This window comes from Castor canadensis, chromosome X (assembly GCF_047511655.1).
Source record: "Castor canadensis chromosome X, mCasCan1.hap1v2, whole genome shotgun sequence".
Classification (NCBI taxonomy): domain Eukaryota; kingdom Metazoa; phylum Chordata; class Mammalia; order Rodentia; family Castoridae; genus Castor; species Castor canadensis.
The window spans coordinates 113,308,304-113,332,104 of record NC_133405.1 but is presented as its reverse complement, the minus strand read 5'-3'; the positions used below and the strand labels follow the sequence as shown (position 1 = coordinate 113,332,104).

At 32.3% G+C, this 23,801-nt stretch overlaps 1 protein-coding gene across 12 annotated transcripts in view; it reads right to left on the bottom strand.

Moving 5' to 3' along the window:
* Dmd (dystrophin) overlaps positions 1 to 23,801 on the bottom strand; it is a 2,168,746-nt gene that overhangs the window by 1,241,336 nt on the left and 903,609 nt on the right. For 11 of the 12 annotated variants that reach the window (XM_074062730.1, XM_074062731.1, XM_074062740.1 and 8 more), the window contains 4 exons: positions 22,769 to 22,939; positions 9,594 to 9,773; positions 9,151 to 9,279; positions 6,700 to 6,870 (listed from right to left, as the gene is read on the bottom strand). In XM_074062730.1, the coding sequence (XP_073918831.1) occupies positions 6,700 to 6,870; positions 9,151 to 9,279; positions 9,594 to 9,773; positions 22,769 to 22,939 (651 nt within the window). The remainder of the gene's footprint in view (positions 1 to 6,699; positions 6,871 to 9,150; positions 9,280 to 9,593; positions 9,774 to 22,768; positions 22,940 to 23,801) is intronic. The other variant, XM_074062737.1, reaches the window with a different exon arrangement.

The following is a 23,801-nucleotide window of genomic DNA, read 5'->3' as shown; positions in this document are numbered from 1 at the left end:
AATCAGTCTTCTGGCTACTTTCAGCTAAGTGTAACTTGAAATAGACCCGTACTTCATAAAATGTCTTGAGTTTTTAATAGCAAATGAAACAGGAAAGAATTTAACTCTAAAACATATGGGGGAAACAAAGACAAACTGAAAGCACAAACATAATACTTTATACAATATTGTATTTTTAATTTTCTCTGAATTTATTTTGTTTAATTTTTCTATCTTCTTTCTAGTCCACCCTCATTACTCCATTTCTTATATCTTTATATTTTTGTTCAATTCTTTTTTTTAATGCAGTGTACTGAAATCAATTTGTTTAAAGTGAAATGGAATATGTTTATACTTCCACATCACAGACTAACAATAAATATTTGCTGACACAAATAGAACCAGATGCCCATAGTTCATAACTATAATCCTAGCTACTTAGGAGGTAAATAGTTCATGAGACGCCTATCTCCAAAATAGCCAGAGCTATTAGAGATGTGGTTCAAACAATTTGGAGTGGACAAATTAATGGACTAAGGTCTAAAGTTTTTTATTAGGCTATCCAAATATGAGAACTTAGGCAACTCAGTGTTTATCTCATAGCCCCTTATAAATTGGAAGGTCTGCTGTTCAAAGAACAATTACTTTTGAATTGGGTGATACTGATCAGGAAAATCATTTTACTTTTTAAAAAACCACAGTCAGTAATCATGAATTAGCTTAATCATTTCAAATGTCATGATAATAAGACCCAATTTATTGTATCAAATGACACTCTTTACCAAACTAAATTATATACCCACTTTCAAAACATTTCAAATGGTTATGAAAGGGGTTTCAATGGAATTAACTTTGTTAAATGAATAGCCAATGACAAAGGTGAAAAAAATTGTTGGCATAGAAATTCTCTTGACAATTTCATCTGTTTATTTATTTCTGTCAAATAACATGAGAAAGTATATTATAGAGGAACCGATACCTTACAAAATAGCTATAAATATTACATATTTAATTTCTGAAGTAGTTACAGAACTCTGCCATAATTGTTGTCTATATCTTTTAGAATTTCTTTGTAGAGTATCTTACTAAAAGTGGATATTATAGAACCAGAATAATTGTACCAATTAATTGACTGTTCTGTCAGAAAAGATGTTAAATTAGAACATGATTAGCAACAGATTGCAAAAGGGGAAAAGATCAATATATTAACATTAATTAAAACTGATCACAGAAATTTAGATTTTGATTAAAACTTTCAGATCTATCACTCTTAATTTGGCATACTCAATCATATTCACACATTTAATAATTTATTTTATACTAATACTTAGGAGATCCAAAATATCTAAAATACCATTCAATTTTTTTCACACATAAACCATATTTTAAGTTTAAAATACCATTCAATTTTTTTCACACATAAACCATATTTTAAGTTAGATTAGATACAACCATTTTTTTCTTTACATATTCTATATTATATGCAAAACTGAATGGCTCTTTCATTGGCTATTTCATAGCCTCATATAAATATCCAAAAGTCTGTGATGCACAGAAAGATTAGTTGTACATCTGCTGACACTGATTAGAGGTCAAAAAATTGATATTTTATAGGAAAAACTATGAATATTTAAATTTATGATGTCAGATTGCCCAAATCTCATTTGCATATATATATATATATATATATATATATATATATATATATAGTACATGTATTTTAGTTGCAATTTTCAAGTCCCATATGGAAATTAAAAAAATATGCTACATATATCCTATACCACATAAGTTAGTAAAGAATTAACGACAGAGAAAATAAGTTCAATTTTTTTTGATTATCAACTTCAGGGTCATTTTAAAAAATATTCTGGTACTTACAAGAGAGAAGTATTTCTAAAACTCCAAAAGAAAACATAATCTAACTAAGGAAATTATGTGTATAAATATCATATTTTATAACAAAGTAAAATGATTGTTTGCATTAATAGCCCATAGCTAGATGAAGTCTGTTTAGCTAAAATTCTTTTGAAATTGAATATTTAAATATATCAAATATACCATGATGTATATTTCATTACTGAAAGTCTATGCAATCTTTCTCAATCAGTCTTGAATCTGGAGTCATTAGTTAGCTCTCATCTTCTTGTCCCTCATAGGAAATAATTGACTCTAGACTAGATCTCAATGCCTCTAGACCAACAGATCTCAAGGTGAGGTCTCTCAACCATTAGCACGGACATCACCTGGAAACTTGTTAAGAAAGAAAATGTTCAAGCTTGTCCCCACTTTTACTGAGTGAGCATAACATCTCTGGGTGTGGAGCCCAGCAAGATGTGTTTCAAATATCCTCCAAGTACATAACATAGTCACTATGCTAGATTGACATTTACTTTCCATTCCTATAGCTACTCCATTATTTGAGGTCATCATGGTCTCTGGTAAGACTATGACTTACTGGTGTCCCTACATCTTGAAATTATTTAGTTGAATTCTCCTCACAACTAACACTGAACTAATCTTTCAACAGCACATGAAAAAGAAAAACAAAATTCCTACTGAATTAAGAAGTTATCACTTCCCCTTCATATTGAGTCTAACTATCCTCTAAGCTGTATTTTCCTGCCCTCTATTCCATTAGCAATCTGAACTTGCTTTGCATGGAACACATGTGAGTTTTCTCACAGGTATATCAAGAATTGCAACCTCTTCTGTGTGCTAGAGTGACTGTCAAATTCACAAATCATACAAGCAATTCTCAACCCAGTATCCAGGTACATATCTTGCTCCGCCACTAAACAATAAACTCCTTAAATCTATCACATCTTACCTAGGAATAGAGTCTAGGGAGGATCAGTATTGTGACTTGAATATATTGTATGGTTGGTAAGAGAATTAGTCCAAATTGCTCCCTTTTCTCAATTCTTCCTTCTTTAGTTCTTTAAGATCCATCTCAACTATCGTCTCTCAAATTACTAATTCTCCTTCTCCAACTTGGCTCCTGAGAGAATGAAGAGGAGTAAAGCTGCCATAAATAACAGAACTAGGCAGTAACTTTATTTTTGCCTTTCTGTGTTTCTGTTTCCTGGTACCTTCTATTCCTGATAGCATCCCTTTCCCTTAGCTATGCCACATGCTCAGATGCCCTAAAGCATAGAAAGTTGAGACAAAGTGTCATTTCTCATTGATTTTATCAACTTTACTCAGGACTTTAAAATGATCCTTACTTCACTTTTTAATCCTGTGTTTCTTCATTAAAACTACCATCTCCTCACACTGATTTCATATCGTTTAGGAAAGATTAGGATCTTTCAAAGCCATTTAATACTGGCATAATCTAAATGAAATATGAAGAAGTAGTATTTGACCTATTTGAAGGAACCGCATTTGGAACAGGCAGAACTCTCCCGTATTTTTTTTATATTAGCGGCCAGAAGAAGAAATGAGTTATTACTCCATTTTTTCCATTTATTTTTGTCTCAATCCTAAAATATTTGCCACTCAAGTCTAATATGTCTAATAATCAGAAAATGATTGATATAGATTGTTTTCTACCATTTCATGTCTGCATAACAATTGGTATATTTCCTAAATATGTATTTTGCATATCTTGTATCATTTGATCCTCATGAAAAATCTTGATTTAAAATAAGACTTGAATTGTCTTCCTAATTATTTAGATGAAAATGAGGCTCTGAGAATTAAAGGGGAATATCCAAGATCACATAACTTGTAACATGCTCAGCTCCTACTCAAAGCAAGTTTTGTGAGTTCAAAGTTAATAACTTTTCTTCTCATACCACTTCTTATTAATGGATAAAATTACCACTAAGAACTGCATGTAAACAGACAAGTCTTCAGTCAACGTCAACCATTGCTCATTGCTTTCTGGGTTGTAGAATTTACTGTTATGGCCAATCCATGTGGGAGACGTTGGAGTATGCAACATTGCATTCATCACTGAGAAGTGGATGGATATAAGAGCCACCAGTGAGTTTTCAGGATAATCTCTTCCTCTACTCAATTTCCTTTTGTAGTTGACCTTCAAAATGCTATTCAGGAATTTATTCTTACATTAGCTCTATGATTTAATGTAATATTCAGTCCTAGCCTATGTTTGTTTTTTTATCACCGTACATTTTTCTCAGCTTATTTCAGTTTTGAATCCTAATCACAAACTCAACTACAGAAAGGTCATAGTCACTAATAATCGATCCCTGCATGAACCCTACTATAAAGGAGCTTGACTTTGGGATCAAAAAACCACCCTTAAGACTCTAGCACTTCCAGAATTCCTTTATTCTATAAACAAAAATACAATAAGCCATTAACTACCTTAAATAGGTTATTGCATCAACAGAAGATTATTGAACTGTCAAATTTAAAATTACTAAGGACCTTTGAACTAATCTAACCCAGAAAATCAACACCATATTCTACTGGATTAACTTGTACCTAATGAACTCAGTCTTAGGAATGACAAAAATAAAAGGACAAAATTTCTTCCCACCTAGGAACTCCATAATTTTCCATTTTATACATTTCAGTTTGAATAACTCTTTGGGGGGTCTGATGTAACTGTTTTATGCTACAAACACTGAAATAGATATGCAGAGAAATCACATATTCTCCCTATTACTGACAGTTAGCCCTAGAGTTCAGTCTTAAAAGTACATTGTTCTCTGCTAGAATAATCTCACTAATGTTTGAACATCTTGAAGATGTATTACTGTTAAGTATATTTTATGATTGCAATATGTATTTGGTTTTGTGTTTGTAAACAGTTCTTAAGCAAATATCTTTACATCCTTGTATCTTTGTACTCGATGTAGCACAATGAAATCTGAGTATCATTCATTGGTACAATGGAACAAATAAGCAAATGATCAGATATAATTTACCTCTGTGCATTTATTTCATCCTGATGGTAAAGCATAATTATCCATTCAGAATCTGAACATGTGGTCAGTATTCCACCTAGTCATTTTGGCTAATTCAGAAATGAAGAATACTTTGAAAGTAAAAATATTATTGTTTTTTAAATCAATATGTAACAGAAAATATTGGTTTGAAATATTTTATTCCTTCACTTGGGCAGAAAAAAAAAGTGCACTGAGTGATTCACCTGATGGATGAGTCTGGAATTAATGCAAATTCACACAGAATATAGAAAAAAAATCTCACAAAATTGTCTTAGTCACAAACTTGCCTTAGCTGAATCTGGAAGATGAATTTTCCAATTTTTAATACCTGAGTCATAATCTTGTGACATAATTTACCTCAAATAATATTATATTTTCTTTTAAATATTTTATAGCTTTCTAATTTATTAAAATTGTACATGATGGGAAGAATATAAAACTTAGTAATGAATTACTAGCATTTTAATGATTGAAATAAATGTCCTTTGTTTATTTAAGTATTATCTAAGTCCTCAATATCTCTAGAAGAAAAAGCAATTAAGTACCAGAGTAAATTCTCAAAAAACAACTATAAACTGAAAATAAAGTTTCAGTCCTTGTTAGATTTTTTTGCAAGTTTCATGGACTACATTTGTGCTTTCAGAAGGCGAGTTTTGAAGTGTCCATGTATCATGTGTATAAACGATTTAGAATCCCTCATCACATTTTATATATTTTGAAATATTCTTCAATTTATTGTAATGACTTAGAAAGTACAGCAGTCATGAAACTATAATACCATTGGGTGTCCATGTTCATGAAAATAATTTTTGAACATCTCTAAGAATTACTACTTACCATTTTGTATCATATTTTCTCATAGATATTTCTTTAAGGTTTTACTCATTCTAGATAGTTTCTAGCAATTAACTATAAATATTTCTTTTATGCATACTTTTATATTTGAAAGCTTGATCATATATTACATTGAAAAAATGTGTCAAGCTACTGTATATAAATTTGGGGGTGATATCTTACATTTAAATCTTCATCAGAGAGGTGAAATACTGAAATAATATATCCATATATTTTTGCAATGTGCTTATCACAGAAGATTTTGTCTCCATTAATTGTTACATAAATATAAAGGCTATCATGCAAAAGTACCATACCTTCTGGTTCTACATTAAGTAGAATAAATAATAAATAGGCATATAAAATTACAAAAAAATAGGATATATAAGCCTTGCAATTACTTGTTTTCATGGCTTGAACATTTCATTATAGTCTAATGGATTTTGTCAGTGTCTGCAACTAGCACAAGCAAGTTATATACAAATGTGTGCACAATAAATAAGGTAGATACAGGCTAGATCACGCAGAAGGTGTACAAGGCTTCGTTTTGGATATTTGATGTACATTACATACACACAATATAATATTTAGCAAAATTTATCATTAGCAATTTCTTAAAATAGATGTCTTTTGTGCTTTTTGTTTTGGCCTGCAGCATGCTATTTGTTACTTTGTTGTAGGTGACCCCTGAAAGTACATATGTAAATGGGTGCAGAATATAGTTTTAGAATAGCTGTGGTAAGAAAACAGAGAGAGAGAGAGAGAGAGAGAGAGAGAACGAACACAGGAGAAGAGTGAGATCAATTTATCTCTCATGATAGTGGTAAAATTTCCTTAAACACATTTTGACCTTCGTTTTTCTTTTGCAAACCTTGCTATGGCCTTTGCTTTCCCCCTTCAGAGCACTGCACAACCTTCGCAAGAAATCATTTAGCACTAGTTTCCACCTTGGAGGACATCTTCCTACCTTTCCAGTCTTAATTCTGTGAGAAATTGCTGCAAATCGATGGTTGAGTTCTGAGATTTTGGGCTCTACTATTTTCCTGCAGTGGTCACCACGGTTGGCCATCAAGTTTGCTGCTTGGTCACGTGTGGAATCCACCTTTGAGCGTATGTCATTCATTTCAGCCTTTAAATGCTATATTCCATGAGCAAGAAACAGGGCTTGAAGTTAGTGATGGAAGTAGAGATACAGAGAGAGAGAGAGAGGAGAGGAAAAGAAGAAGGGAAGGGAGGAAGAGAGGGAGAGTTTGTACAGACAGAACAGATAAGGGAGGAACAAAGCCAACTCCCCTAAGATAGAAGTAAATTGGGAACGTGTGATTTAAGAAGGAATCGGTTACTATCTTTGATTAAGTTTAGTGCATGTCCATCTAAATTGTTGATTTAGTGTTAGGAAGAACAAAGGATATTTTCCTGATTTCTCTATATTTTGTCTGCAAGAATCAGGATATTTTAGATTTGGTCTTATTTTATCTTTTGTTTTTACTGAATTTAATAGATGTAGAATAATCTAAATGTGTATTAAGAAGAGAAGGTAGCTGAGGCACATTTTTGTAGTCCTTTCTGGCACTTTTGAGTTCCTCTTTATTTTGTTGAATGTCATGGAAAGATGCTTTTCTAATAATGTGGATTCTGTATTACATACACAGGTATCAAGGAATGTTCATCTTGATCTAAGGTGTCACAGAGTCTATATGATCAATAACAAAGTTCCTGTTATCCCAAAATTCTGGAAGGAGGATAGTGAAATGGCTCATGTGGTAGAGCAACTGCCTTGTAAATGTGAGGCCCTGTGTTCAAATTCCAGTGCCACAAAAAAAAAGTTTAAGTCTAAAATCCTGAAAGGAATTTCACCATAAGATGACATCCTTGACTACATATCAAGAAAGACTAGAAATCACAACACAGATCCTACAAAAGGGAAAATATGTTTGGAGATAGTCTAAAATGCACTTATTTTTTCATTAAAAACGAGTATGTGGAAAATGTCCGTAGCATAAAAGGAGAAAATGAGATCCAGGCGTGCAGGTCCATGCCTTTAATCCCAGAGTTCAGGAGGTTGAAGGAAGGAAAATTATGAGTTTAAGGTCAGAGTGCTCTGCAAAATGAGTTCAAGGCCAGTGTGGCCTATATAGAAATATGTTGTCTCAAAGGCCCAAACAATTTATGCACATATGAATAAAAGAATAAATAAACCAAAAAAAGAAGAAATGAAAAAAAGTATAAAAAACATAATAATAAAAATTTTAAATTGAATTGTAAAGATGGAAACTATATTTATGAGGGTCCTTTATGTACTAACTCATTAGTCACATTCCACTGAAAATTTCAGCAAAACAAAATAAGGAATCACTGATATAAATAAGGTTTGTAAATATTCAATTCTTCCTATTTAATTGAAAAAGGGGATGCCATCAAATAGAAACAATATAATATCAATGAGATATAGTTGCACATTATGTCTCACATACCATGTTATAGGAACCATTTTCAAAGAAAAGTTTAAGCTACCTTAAAGGAAGAAGACTTAGGATGTCTTTGTAATTAGTATGAAAGAGAGAACCTGAATGTATGTTGACATGTGGTAAAATATTAAAATTTCAGTTTCACATAAGCCCAGTACTATGAGTAATTACAGATTTAGTAGCCCTTATTCAAATTATTTGGGAATAAAAGTGTTTTGGATTTTGGACTGTTTATCATTTGGGAAAATTTGCACATGCATAACGAGATATCTGTGGCTGAGACCCAACACTAAATAGAAAATGCATTTACATTTCATATACACATAGCATAAAGGTGATTTTATATAATATTTTAAAATAATTTTATGCATGAAACAAATTTTCACAGTACGGCTTTTTCCACTTTCAGCATCATGTTAGCATTCAAAAAGTTTTGGATTTTGGACCATTTTGAATTGGGATATTTTTGGATCAGGGATGTTCAACCTGTGCTAATATTGGTATATGACATAGGCAAAATATCCAAATGATCTCATTTCAGGTTGTTAACTCAGATGGGATGTATGAATGATGGCAAGAAACTGTGCTTTATGCTTGATATAATGGCATAATACTACCATTAAAATAGGCAGGATTTTCAAATATAATATCAAAATAAGTCCTAAACTCCCTTTCTGAGCAGAGTTTAATATAAGTATGATTAGCTGAGGAGTGGATTTGGACAGAGCCAGATTATAGAACTCTTCAATGTCATTAATATCTATTCAAAGGAGGAAAGTAGGAAAAAGGAAAAATAGATGAAAGGAAGGACAGAAGGATTAAGAAAGGAAGGAAGGAAGGATATAATGATTGATAGTTTCACTCTTATTAAGAAGTGTATTTTTGAGAAAATATGATTGACATAATTTATACAGCTTAAAGATTAATTTTCACAATATTTTATTTGCTACCTTAAGTATGTCTTCTTTTTGCTGTGATTTCTTTTTCTCAGATTCATCCAAAAGTGTATCAGCTTCAATGATCCACCTTGTGATGTAATCCACATTCTGGTGAAAGGTTTCCATGTGTTTCTGGTATTCCTTAATTGTACAGAGATATACCATAACATTACTGGTTAGACAATATTCCTAAAGTATTTGTTCTACTTTCTATAGTTAGAAAAAGGCAAAATATATTATCGTTCAAATTAATTTGAAAAGATAGCACAAATGTAGAGAAAATATGTTAAAATATAGCTATATTATATAAAATATAGATATCTATAGATACAAAATAAAGAGCTAGCATATACATTGAGTGGAGAAATTTTCAAACACAGTTATTATTACTTAAATGTCTATGGAATATTTTTCCTCATGAAAAAGAGGGATGGAAAAACCTTCTAGTTTCTTACCAACAAAAGGTTTAACCATTCTTCTGCTCGGGAGGTAACAGCTATCCAATTACTATTCAGAAGACTGAGTTTATCTTCCACCAAGGTCTCCTTCTTGCCCAACACAGTTTTCAAGGCTTCCGCTAGCTCCGTGACACTCTTCAAGTGAACCTTCTGTTTTTCAACCTCTTTCTGAGTAGCCTGTGAAAAAGATAGCATTGACTTTTAAGTAACATATTATAGCCTGAAGATTTGATATTTGTGAAAGGGCTGTCTGTATGGTTTCTATGCAGAGACTTTGTAAGGTTTTAAACATATAGCCCTGTGTTTATGAACCATGAAATTATACCATGTACACTGTAGTTCCATTACTATATATATTAAAAAATGTGACTAAATTCTTATTTATTAATGATTACATAGACTCAATAAATTACCCAACTACAGCTACATATATTTATATTTGCTTCATTTGTAAAAGTAGTACCTAAAGACAGACATTTGAAGACTCATACACAAATTAGGACCTGTCTTTAGCAAATTAAACAAATATGTTAACTAATAAGATCTAGCATTAGATCTTTAAGAATAATTTCAATGCAGAGATGAGTGTGACTGACATAAGTTTATGTAATGACAGATAAGATAAAAACATCTGTCATTTCTACTGGTGACAAACTTACAGGTACTGCTAATGTTGAAGTGTGCTCACATTTATAACTTAAAAATGTCTAATTTCAGTTATTGGTGAATTAAAATAAAGATGCACTTTTTTCCAATACAAGTTTACAAATCTCTATTCTACCCACATATCCTAGATTAAAATCCCCTAAGAGACAACCATTATTTCCTAAACTTGATTTGTAAAATATGGTAATAATCACATTTACCATGAGAAAATATAGAGAAATGCGTTGGAAAAACTGAAAATAGTACAAATGATTCCTGCTTGCCCTACCTGCAACCCCTTTCTTGGGATAAGGCATGACTGACCACATGACCATGTTGTGCTTCCCTGCCTTTGTTCCCAGTTCCTTCCTTCCTGCCTAGACAGCAAGTATTGGAAATTACAGGGAAGTAAGCTAGAGCTCAACAGATTCTTTCTCCAAAAGGTTAACTGGGATTTCCTGAAAATATAATTAGAACATGAGCTGAAAAGTCATTTGCAAATGGAATTAATGTCTTTATTATAGAAAGCCAAAGTCAAAACAAGACAAAATCACTGAGGAGCAGAAAGCAGAGAGAGTCCATCTGCAGAATCAAATATGTGCAGAGAGAGTAAAATAAGTGGTTCCTATAAAGAAAAATATATCTCTGTAAGAAAAGTATAGATCCTATTTCTTAAAATACTTTCATTGTGAATTTTGTGTCTTTATAATATACCAAGTAGTCTTTGTGGCTGTCTCTTCTCCACACCATCAGGTCCTGCTCCACTCATAATCACTAAGCACTTTTTTGTTCTTTCCTTGAAAATCAAATCAGCAGGCAGAATAAATGAGATTTTAAATATTGTATGAACACACTTTGTATACAAGAAGGTATCACTGTTTCTTTAATTCTATGATATCATTTCATATTTGTACTTTTCTTTTTAATGTAAAAATGCTGGACATTGAAGGCATTTATGCCAAATGATTTTATCTGGTATCACAGAGGGGATTTTTTGTAATGTAGGTGTCATGTGCTGCATATGAGTGAGCTCAACATTTCATAAAAGAAGATCATTTATATGACCATCATAGATGTTTCTTTATACTCATATTAGATGGCAGCTGCTATTATAAAAGGGGTCATGGGTGATACTATTTAATGTTTCTTGGGAAATTATGAAAAGCTTCCCATTTGGGTGGATACAGCTCCTTTCGAGTTTGACTTATAAGTAGACATGGACTAGATTTCAGTCCTTTCAGTACTTTACTTACATCCTTTGATAGCATAGAGAAAGAATATAATTGCTGGGGAAAAGACTTGTAATGTCTGGGATAAGCATGAATGGTTTTGAAAGACAGGTGACATTTGAAGCAGGACAGTTGGATGGTTAGGATTGAGAAAAAATGTACAAAGTGATTAGGTGGTATGAAAGCTGGAATCAAAGATCAGTAAAAGGACTATATGGGGGAATTATTGAAACTGAAATACTTTTTATGAGATTGTTAAACCATTTTTTCTTGCACTAATACTTTTTTACAACAGAAGAATGTATGCACCTGCAGATAGATGGGAAACTAAACTAAAGCTACTGCTTTTGCCATTCTTTTTATACATTTATTCATTCCTCTTTAAGAAGCTAGAGCTATTTATGAAGGTGGCAAGATTAGAGAAAGAACTGAGCATTCATGGCACTTCAAAAGGATTCAATCCTCAGCACACATGGATTCTTTTCTTGCCTTTTGGAATGAGGAGTGAAGAGGGTTCTGTAAGATCTAATCTTCTGGAGAGTGTTTCAACTTAAAGACTAAGTTGACCAAATTATAACTGAGGTCATTCAGTGTTTCTCATGCATAATATGTCAGCTACTAGAGCTGATTTTAAGGCTGAAGTAAAAAGTAAGACTGTATACATCAAATTTTATTTGGATCTATGAGATGATTTTAAATTCATTATAGACATTCAAGAGAAGCTAAATGTGAACTATGTAACTGACACTAAGGGTTTATATGACATAGGAAATTACCTGATATGGGTAGAATTCAACTTAAATATAATAAGTTCCACAAACTCTAGCATATTTTTATTTTCCACGTGTTTAATTTACAGTAGTTGCTAGCTCCAAAATAAATACTATAAGTATTAGTTCATTAACTTCCATGAGTTCAAATAAATAATTTTTCATTATGTAGCTATCATAATTTTTAAAGACTAATTTACTTATAATGAAAGAATGGACAGAATATGATAATTTCTTCTTGGGAAAACAGGTATTATGTTCATTGAAAGGATGCAAAATACATTGACTCCTCATACCTATTTATTAAGTTGATTATTAAAATTTTAAGTGTCATAGTAGGTTTAGGCTCAGTCATCAGCTCATCAACTCACTTCATTGATGTAGAAACAGGATGGTAAAACCTGTTCTACTAATCCCTCCTGATTTTCTTTAAAGATACAATTGTAAAATGTATTGGAATAATTATTCGACCACATGGAAACAACATGCACAGGTATTTTCTTCGACCACATGGAAACAACATGCACAGGTATTTTCTTCAAAGGTTAGGAAACATGCCTCACTTGGGCTTGACTCTCCTGTCCCCCAATTTTACATATTCCCAAGTTTTACAATGCCTTTCACAAGTTTACTGGGAATTTCCCATAGGGACATAAATTCTTAGGATAACTTCTCTATTGTATGTCCTCTTATTTCCAACTGGCCTCTTTAAAATTTTACATTTCTTACTCATCTACTGTCGTATTTGTTGTATCTTCATCCAGTCCCACATTTATAAAAGTGCATGCCTTGATACCATTTCCTTATATGTTTCCCCTTTACAAGGCTACTACTAAATTCCTCTTTATTTTAGCTTTCTATTTATCTCTTGTTCATGTTCCCTATAATGTGAATTAACTAACATAAACTCATAAAAGATATCTTAAAATATCTTCCTACCTAAGTGAATACTGTATATAGTCAGTCTAGGCAAAAATTAAACCATTTCTGAGCATTGAGAGTGGGAGACAGTTCTTTCTTCTTTTAGCTATGTGATATATTCATTTGAAAAAAAATTGAACAAAGCACCATATTGCCAAAATGCTAAGATGTATGCTTATCACATTTTGAGATTTTTGAATTAGAGGTGAGACATACAACTTAAAATTGCCTTTAAAGTGGTAGAATATATATTTTGATACTCAACAGCTGTGATCAAATCAATAGTGCATTATACAATCTAACATATCTTAAACATTATGGAATTTGACATTAATTGCTTTTTCAGGCCCTTGCATTATTCTATCATGGCTCAAGGTTTAGAATATATTTTACTATCAGGGTAATGTGAAGGAATAATATAATTACAGATTAATGAAGAATGTGAAACATTAAATGCTAGATTTTATAGCAATGTGTATTGACTATTTATTAATAATGTATTGCCTATTAAAGAAGAATTTCATGAAAACGGAATATGCAGAACAGAAATTATAGCTATAACTATAATGACAGTGAATAGTGACTTCAATGGCATTTAACAGATGTTTTATTTTCTACGTAACAGCTGCTTGGTACATTAACTGTACCAAGTTAATGATCTGCTAGTATTATTTCACTTTACAGATAAATTACTATGTTGTCTTTTAAAAAGATATGTAATTTTCATGAGAATGATTGTATAACAGACTTTAGAATAAGTAGCAGTTTTCATGGTTTTGTACCTAGGATGAGAGATGAATTGAGCCAATTATCCAGATAGTGTATGAGTAGAAACCAGATTTCTTTACACTGTGAAAGCTGATTGTTTAATAAATTTCTAGGCATGGTTAATGGAACTGGATGTAAATCCCATTGGATTGCTTGAAATTCATGGATCTTGCTTATATGATATTGCCCAGTGGTTCTCAACTTTGCCAAATAAGTATTAGAGTCAAAGGCTACACTCAAACAGACCAATGAAATCAGAATCTCTGGGCAGGGGTTGGTTCTCAGACACTGTTATGCTGTCAAAGAATCCCAGATGATCTAAAACTATAGCCAATGTTGAGAAATACTGAAGAATAAAGACATATTCTGTCAGGAAATTTTATTGGATGAAAGTCATTAAATTTTAGAAGCAAAGGGACAACAGAAGGGTAATTGAGGAAATTAATAAGCTTTCTTTTTGATACTGAGTATTATGAGAACTGGTCCCTGAAATAAATGTGAAATTTACAATAACCTGTTATTGTAAGACATCAATTATCTTCAATTATTTAATATGCTGAATTAAATTCAACATTTTCTCTTTGTGGTTCTCTCAAGCATGTCTTAGTGCATTGAGACAACTGTTATAAAATCTATTAGTCAATTTATAAAAATTATAAATATGAATTATCAAAACAGTTTGTGGGTTTAGTATATTCTAGGACAAAAACTATCTTTCCAGAGAATCATATTTAACCATTTTAATTTCTGTATGGCACCATGAATATGAGAGGAGTCTAGTGAAACTGAATTATTTAACTAACTTGAAATTTTTAATGAATAATACTAAATTAGAAATAAATGAAATCTGTGTTTAAATCAGATAACTATATAACTTAAACTTTTGTAGAGCTTATATTTCCCAAACATAATGCTATTCTGAGAAGTAAACTTATATTTAATCACATATTTACTTTCTTATGGCTATATTTCATATTCAATTCATATTATAAATTATTTTGATCATTAATGGTATATTAAAAATATATTTATATCCAACTAATAAGAGTGATTTTAAGACATTAAAATGCTATTTGAAGCTGCATGTGATGGCACACACTTGTAATTCCAGTACTATGGAAGCTGAGATAGAAGGATCACAAATTCAAGGCCAGTCTCGGTGATATAGTGAGACCCTTTGAGAGATCGAAATATGGCTTAGTGTTAGAGTGCTTGTCTAGCATGAGTTTGATCTGAAGCACTGAAAAAAAATGCTATTTGAAATCTAAAATCATATCACTGGAAAAAAGATAATAATAGGTGATAAATATACATGTCTTTCATTTTATTGTTTTGATGTGAAATTACATTTTCTGCAAATTATTTACCATGGCTTATTTTATTTTTATTATATATAATGAATACTTTTTGCTGTTTTGGAGTTGGTTATGTTAAAATTAAAAGAAAATAAGATTTCTAATCATAATTTGGCATAGTGGAAGTAGTTGTGAGAATCAGAGCTAGTATCAAATTCTTATTTTGCTATGTGTAAGGAATTCAAATTTCAGTAATTTCAGCCTTTTTGTTGCTGTGACAAAATACCTGAGATAAACAACTTAAGGGAGAAAAGTTTATTTTGGCTCAAGGTTCCAGAGGTATCACTCCATGGTCAGCTGGCTCCATTACTTTTAGGCCTATGGCAATGCAGAAACATCATGGTAGAAGGGGATGCTGGAGGAAAGTTGCTCACTTCATGGCAGCCGGGAACTGAAGAGTTGCCAAAAGAGCCAAGGACAAGATATATCTGTCAAAAATGCACCCTCAGTCATCTACTTCAAGCAACCAAGTTCTACCTTCTAAAGCCCATTTAGTGTGAATTAATCTATGAATTAGCTCATTGATGAAGTTGGCACCATCATGGTCCAATCACCTGTCAATGATTGAATCTACCACTTAGGAACTAACTCTTCAACATATTAGCATTTTTGGTGGACACTGAATATTCAACCAATAACATATTTCTGTTTTCTTGACCAATGCTTTGTCATATCTTGAGTTACAATTTGTTCTTGAACCAGTGTTTAATGATGTACTATGTTATAGACACTATGTTATATACATGAGAAATAGCAATGAATAAAATAGAGAGTGTCCCTTTCTTCTTGTCAAGTAAAATTTTAATGTCTACATAATAGTACAGAAGAATAAAGGTCATCAAGACTGCTCAAGGATCCTCTCAAACTCTTCAGGTACTAGTAATCTTCCATAGATTGTCTAATCATTTACTTCCATCAGCTATACTCAATACACATCAGTGTTTCTGACTTCAACTTGTCAATTCCATTAATAGAGAGTTGATATGTATTAAAGAGAAAAATGTCTAATAATTTATGTTATGACCTAGGTCACATTTATGGTTTCCTTATGGCATCTTTCAAAATTTTAATACTAAGTTTTTACTAATAGTATATAATTTCATATATTGCAACATTTGTGTAAATGCTATCGCAATTCATAATTTAAGGTGTTTCTAATTTTAGTATATTTTTCAAGAAGCACAGATTATGTAATATGCCTTTCTTATTTTTAGGCAATGATCTCTTGCCTTTTTGAAAGGGAAAGCATTAGAAGAGGGATGATAACTTGAGCTCTCTGTCTATGCCAATTTTAGAAAGAACATGCTGATCTTAGACAGTATGATAAGAAACTGTACCTTTTGATCTTAATTGCTTCCCTCTGAAGGGACACAGTGTGAAATTAACTGGTAGTCACAGTGGTGGTCTCATTTTTTTGGGGGTATTTTATGGTAGACCTAGATGACAGATTTTTTTGTATTTCTGAAGGAACCCTATTGATGAACTGTTTTTACATGGACACATAGGAAGCCTGAAGGATTCATCCCTGTTTTGATAGTTACCAACACAGATTGGATCATAGACCTTGGGTCACCTGACCTACTTGAGTACAAAGGTGAAATGTGCGATTGGTCATTGCCAAATCTGGGTATCCCTATACCCTCACATTGCAGAATCTTGTGGAAGGACCTGGTTTGACCAGTAGTGAGGGATTTTGATATAAAATTGGACATTGATTCAATAAGCAAGACCACAGAACACTAAATTCTAATTCATTATTAGATTTTTCTCTCTTCAGCTTCATAAGGCATGGAAAACTGAAAAGATAGCTTTATGTGATAATGCACACTTTTAATTCTAGCACTTGCAAGGCTGAGGATTTGAAAATTGTCTGGGCTATATAACAAAACCTTGCTGCAAAAAAGAAAAGAAGGAAAAGAAAAATCAAGGCTGAAGTCATCTGTAAAGGCCCTGTATAATTTAGAGCAAAAAAAAAAATCCCCCAGCTCTACAACCTGGGTATTAAAAAAGAAAACTCTAAAACTTTTATGAGGGCTGGTGGAGTGGCTCAAGTGGTAAAGTGCCTGCCTAGTAAGCGTGAGACCCTGAGTTCAAACCCCAGTACCACCAAAAAAAAAAAAAAAGGAATAAAACTTTTATGTTACCTGAAGGCTTAGTAAAATTGGTAATACTATAAATTAATGAAGTATGTTAAGGATAACACTTCTGATTCTCCAATTGTAGTATTACTTCCAAACCTTGTTTAGTTATGTTTTAGAAAGCATATTCCAATATTTTCATATCACAAGGAAAAACTAATGTATTTAGACTCAGCCTTATCATTATTGACTACTATATTAATTCACTGTAGTCAATTTTTGATACTTCATGCTCCCTATAAAACATTCTCAATTAAACTTTTATATACCATCTTTACTTAAGAGAGTGTCACTGAACTTTAATTTTAATAGTATTATTGTTAAAGTAATAGCCAAGTTGTGTTTTTAAATCAGTTTATTCACTGGGAAACTGATATGCCTTTCTAGAGAAGTCAATATATTTTGAGTTGTTGATAGGGAGTTTTTTTCTTCATTCATGTTTGGCACTAAAATTTTTGAATAGCCAATTTCCTTGTGCTTGTATCAGATTCAAAACTATGTTGGTCAAAATTTTGTTTAAGGAGTCTTTTTTTTGGTGGTACTGAAGTTTGAACTCGGGGCCTCATGCTTGCTAGGCAGGTGCTCTACCACTTGAGCCACTCTGCTTGTCCTACTGAAGACTTTTAATGTTATGAGAGGAACATAAAGTGCTGCTTTCAACTGAGATATATGACAACCTATGCAAGTGTGCTATTTGTTGGAAATAATTGGGATTTTTTCCAGAGGAATAATATAGAACTTTAATCCTTAATCCATAAAAGAGAAACTTTAACTTTCGGAGTCTAATTCAATTTAAAAGTTGTTAGAAATTATATACAGGGAAGATTATTTTCTTATCTATTTCTTTAGAAAATCTAAACTATGAACAAAATGACTTCAGAGTATTTTATGCCCGTGTTCTAATATTTTCACCTCTTACAGAGACACTTTCTTTTAGTTTCTTTTTTTCTTTATGAGTGTGTGTGTGTGTGTGTGTGTGTGTGTGTGTGTGTGTGTTAGGGGGGCAATACTGCTGTTTGACTGAGGGTCTTGCACTTGTTAGACAGATGCCCATAGTCATTTTTTGTTTGTTATTTTTTGTTTGTTTGAGCCATGCCCAAAGCCATGTTTTGTTTTTTATTTCTCAGAAAGGGTCTCACATTTTTGCCCAGGTTTGGCCTCAGTCCATGATTTTCTTACCTAAGGCCTCCCAGGTAGCTGGGACCACAGTCACACACCGCCATGCCTGGCTTATGTATTGTGATGGGGTCTCACTAGCATTTTTCCTGGGATGGACTCAGAGTGTAATTTTTCTGAGCAGCTGGATTATAGGCATAAGTCACCATGCCCAGTCTAGACCTACTTTCTTGAATAGCAATTTGGCACTATGTTTTTATCTTGTAAGGAGGCATGCTAACAGAAAACGTGGCAAAATAAATAATATTAATAAGGATACTATCTTATTCATGATCCCCCCATTTTCTTCTACTAGTTATAAGTTCTGGAAAAATCTATCAGACTGATACTAAAGTTAAAATGCATTTTAATAATTATTTTTGATCATTTGGACACTTAAGAGTTTCATAAGTATGTTTACCTCCTTATTTTTTCAGGGTGTTAGCTAGTTTTTCAGCACTGTAATAAAATACCTAAAAGACAACTTAATGGAGGAAAAGTTTATTTTAGCTCATGGCTTCAAAGGTTTCAGTTCATGGTCAGCTGACTCCATTACTTACAGGTCTTTGGCATGTGGAAACATCATGGTGGAAGGGCAAGGAAGAGAAAATTGCTCATCTTGAGACAGGCAGGAATTAGAAAGAAGCAGGATGGGGTGTGGGACAAGATTTACCCTATAAAGGCATACCCTTGGTGATCTAATTCCTGCAACCAGGCCCTACCTCCTAATACCCTATTCAGTATGAACTAATAAATGTAGTAACCCATTGATTAAGTTAGCACTTTCATGATCCAGTTACGTCTCAATGGTGGATCTACCAGCTAGGGACCAATCCTTCAACACATGAGCCTTTTGTGGATCACTTCACATCCAAATCATAACAGTCTGCTGTGGCTTTAATGATCCCTGCCCATTCCACCATGTATGGGATATTACAGACATATTTCTGTGCAAAGTTTTTATTACCATCTGAATGTTTCCCCTTCCCTAGTTTTCTAATTTATTTATACTTATGCTTATCCATTTGTAATATGCTCTCTCTCTCTCTCTCTCTCTATATATATATATATACTTAAGTCATCCTAATTTTCAGAATTTGATAAATCTTAAATATAATTAAGAAGTGTAAAATAAAGCTAAAAGTATTTAATTACAGTCCAATATACTTGAAATGCTTTATTTAGAATAACAAAAGATCAATCAATTTATATTTAAATGAATTTTATGTGTAAAATATTTACCAAGATATTCAAATATTTTCATGTATAAATTAATACAATGTTCTTGGATCAATAGAACTGACAAAATATTTGTTAGAAGTAAATGAAACAGCTTAAAAATAAATCGGATATATTATGCTTTTTTCAGTCAAAAATTCTCCTTATCTCAACTAGCAAAAATGCTATGTGTTTCCTATTATTGCTTATTTCTACTCTTCAATGGAACTGGAGAAAATCACAGAATAGGTTCTGCCTGGAAGAGAGGCAGGGGAAGATGGTGGGGGCGGGGGACTGGGGAGAGAAATGACCCAATGTATGCACATGTGAATAAATGAATTTAAAAAATTCTTGGAAAGACTGGCAAGTACATTTGATATACATTTAAAGGATTGCCTAATTTATTTTTTAAAAATTTGACATTTATTCTTTTACACAGCAAATGAGACTTACAGCTAGAATCAAGCTTCCCATCTACCAAGAAAACATGTGAAATGAAAGAATAAAGTAAGGACTTGAGGATTCAGTAAGTGAACATACTTCCAGAACAATCAAGACTCCTGTATGACAAAGATAATCTAGAAACCTGTTTGGAGAATTTTTCTTATGGTATTTTAATGATTTATGGTGAAGATAATGTAAACATACCTCTTTTGGAAATTTAGCATTGACTTCATGTATAGTGTGCAATACTGAATTCATTTGTGGTATACTTTTAAATTTTCTCCTAACTTGCTTATAAATGGCAGAATTTTTTAAAGTATGCATTATGTCTAGTTTTATTCTTTCATGTGCCATTATGATAGAATTCCACATTATATTTATAGAAAGACTCGATTATTACTGGTTGAATTGTATTCCCCCAAAATACGTATGATGAAGTCCTAATTGACCACACCTCAGAATGTGATGGTATTTGGAGATAGGACATTTAAAGAGGTAGTTGAGTGCCCTAATACAATGTGACTACTGCCCTAATAGGAAAAATGTGGGAGGCAGACACATGAACAGGGGAGACTAACATGAAGACCAAGATGTCTATCTACATGTCAAGGAAAGAGGTCTCAGAAGAAACCAATCCTCCTGACACTTTGATTTTGGACTTCTAATCTCCAGAACTGTGAGAAGTAAATTTCAATAGTTTAAACCATTAGTCTGTAATACTTTTCTATGAAAGCCCTAGAAATCTATTATACCTGTTCAATTTGAAAACAGCAATCAAAAATATTTTCTATGGTAGTAAGAGGGATATTAATGAAAGTGAATCCTAAATATGAATCTCTTATATATACTACAACTTGCCCCAATGAATGTTTTACAATATTTCATACTTCAAGTAGAACATAGCTATGTTTTTATTTGGATCTTATTCTAAGATCCAAATACAGAAGTAGGTCATTTTTTTTTTCATGGAGACAGGTCATGCAGGCCTTTATCTAACTATGTAAAAGCCAGCTATGACACAGCTCTGGCCAAGGTATTTGTCCCCCAGAATACATTCTTTCTTTATTCATTTTAGTATGAGATCATTTCAGCAGGGTACACAGAACATAATTTCTGAGAAATGGAATAAGAATCGAAATAATGTGTGGACCTCTTACAACGTATCCTTGAAAGGGAACTGGTTGTCCTCCATTTCATTATCTCCCTTGTTGTGGGTTAAAGTTAAGGTAGTGGTGAGTAAGGTTTACCCTGGGAGTACAAATGCACAGAATGTAAAATGATGGAAAGAAAATGACCCAAGTCTTAGGATGATTTCATGAAGCAAGGCTACTTGCCTTACCCTGAACTACCAACCTTACATGAGATAAAAATGCACTTCTATCTTCTCTGAGCCACTTCATTTTTGGCTTATTTCTTATAGTAGCTAAGCTTGTACCTAAACATATAATTGTTATTAATTTAATCTAAACAAGAAATTGAAATTTAATAAATGTTTTATTGATAAGGAAAAATAAGGCCAATGTAATTTTTAACCTGCACCCTCTATATCCTCCTTACTATCATAACCTCACAGAATTTTGTCCACTATTATTTGTTTGAAAAATTTATGAGATAAAATTTATTATTATTTCTTCTCTAAATCTACGTAAAGAAAAACAGTTTTCAGTTTTGGTCTCATTATATGATTGCAAGTTTTTACAAAGAATTCATAAAATTCCCTGACTTTGGGTAATCATCTAGATAGCTATGTTGAATAAAAAATACAGCACAGATCTCTTAAACAGCTAGTTAACACAGGTATACATATCTATTAATTAAAAAAATCAAGGGAATGGGTATGCTATGATTTACTTTTTATCTAAAAGACCTATTAACATTGAGATGGAAACATGTTATTAATATCAGCTATTTCCTTTACAATGAATCAGCTGTAAAAAAAAGCATTAAGCTATGAGTGCATTGAACTTAAATTCTAAGTGATAAATGTCTGACTGGCTGTCAGAGAAATGGCAAGAATTTCACCAGCTGAGGATAAATGGGGACCCAGTGCTCTTTAGTGATGGAAATTATAAAGCCAGCATAGACACCTTAAGATTTTTTCTGATTACAACCTTGGCAATGTGCTGAGAAATCTTTCATGTCCTATCCATATCAAATGTCCACAGCCACTGGATACTTGCTCTGTTCATGGTTGTGAGGTCCATCTGTGCAGTCTAGGTTTAAGCAAGCTAAGAGAATGGAGCTTCTTTCTGGGCTGACTTTTGATTACTGGCATATGCTTTTTTAAGCACTTACTGATAACCTATTTAATCCAAAGTAAATTTGGAGATATTATTGCTAAAGCTTACCATTGCTTTTATTGTCTTGAATCTGCAGTTAAATGATTGACTATTTCTTGAGAAAAGGGAAAATGAAGCAAGACAATATTTATAATTCTATTATTGTTGCACATTAACATGTCTTTATAAAATCATATTATTATGTGTTTTCATGTATGTTAAAAATAACCTTCAATAATGTAGGTTTTACCTTTCCCCAGGCCACTTCAGAATCTAAATTACTGGGCATTCCTTCAACTGCTGATCTTTTTGTCAACTCCATATCTGTAGCTGCCAGCCATTCTGTCAAGACATTCATTTCCTTTCTCATCTTACGGGACAATTTCAAGCATTTCTCCAACTGTTGCTTTCTTTCTGTTACCTGAAAGGAATGATAAAAAATGTAATATGGATTACTTTTCAATTCAGATTTAGTTGCAGTCACTTAATTGGAACAGTCATATTTCTGTCATTTAGAAATAACTAAACTATTTTCCTACATGTTTTATATCATACTTTAGGAACATCATATATTGTGAATATTAATAGTAAATAACACAATCCAGAGCAGATGAGATCCTTTTGTCCAAAAGACAGCATTTTGTACCTGCTGTTAGAGTAGAAAAAAAAAGCTTACTGAACTTATCTCTAACATAATGCAAAATAATTTATGGCCAAAGTTTGTTATAAATAGGATAGTACAAGCCAAACTGAAGGTATGATCCATTTTTTATAGAAAAACTATAGAGAGATTGGCAAGCAGGTTGATAATCTTTAATATATAAATGGAAATTACTCCATTATGCTCCTTGCAGTTCCCCAAAGAAGCATCTCACTAAGTATGCTTTATATGTTGCATAAAGCAATGAATGAAAACCTACAAACCATTAATTGCAAGTCAGACAAAATAACCAGTTGAAATTACAAGAAGTAAACTCTTATAAGTTTGTTTTTCGTTTAGTTATTTATCTATATTAAATATAAAACAAACAATTTTTTTCAGTCATGGATGGGAATCTGAGCATTATATGTAAATATTTGACTATACAGGCGACTTGATAGAGTGTAAGCATGTTAGGCTCTGTATTGCCCAGTAGAATCTCAATTTGCCTATAATCTTTGGATCAAACAAGGACACCTCATTTCCTGCATTTTACACATCTATCAGTGAGTCATTTATCATATAGGATTGTTTTAAGGGTAAAGTCAGACCACAGTTTGAGATACCACTATAATTCTTCAGT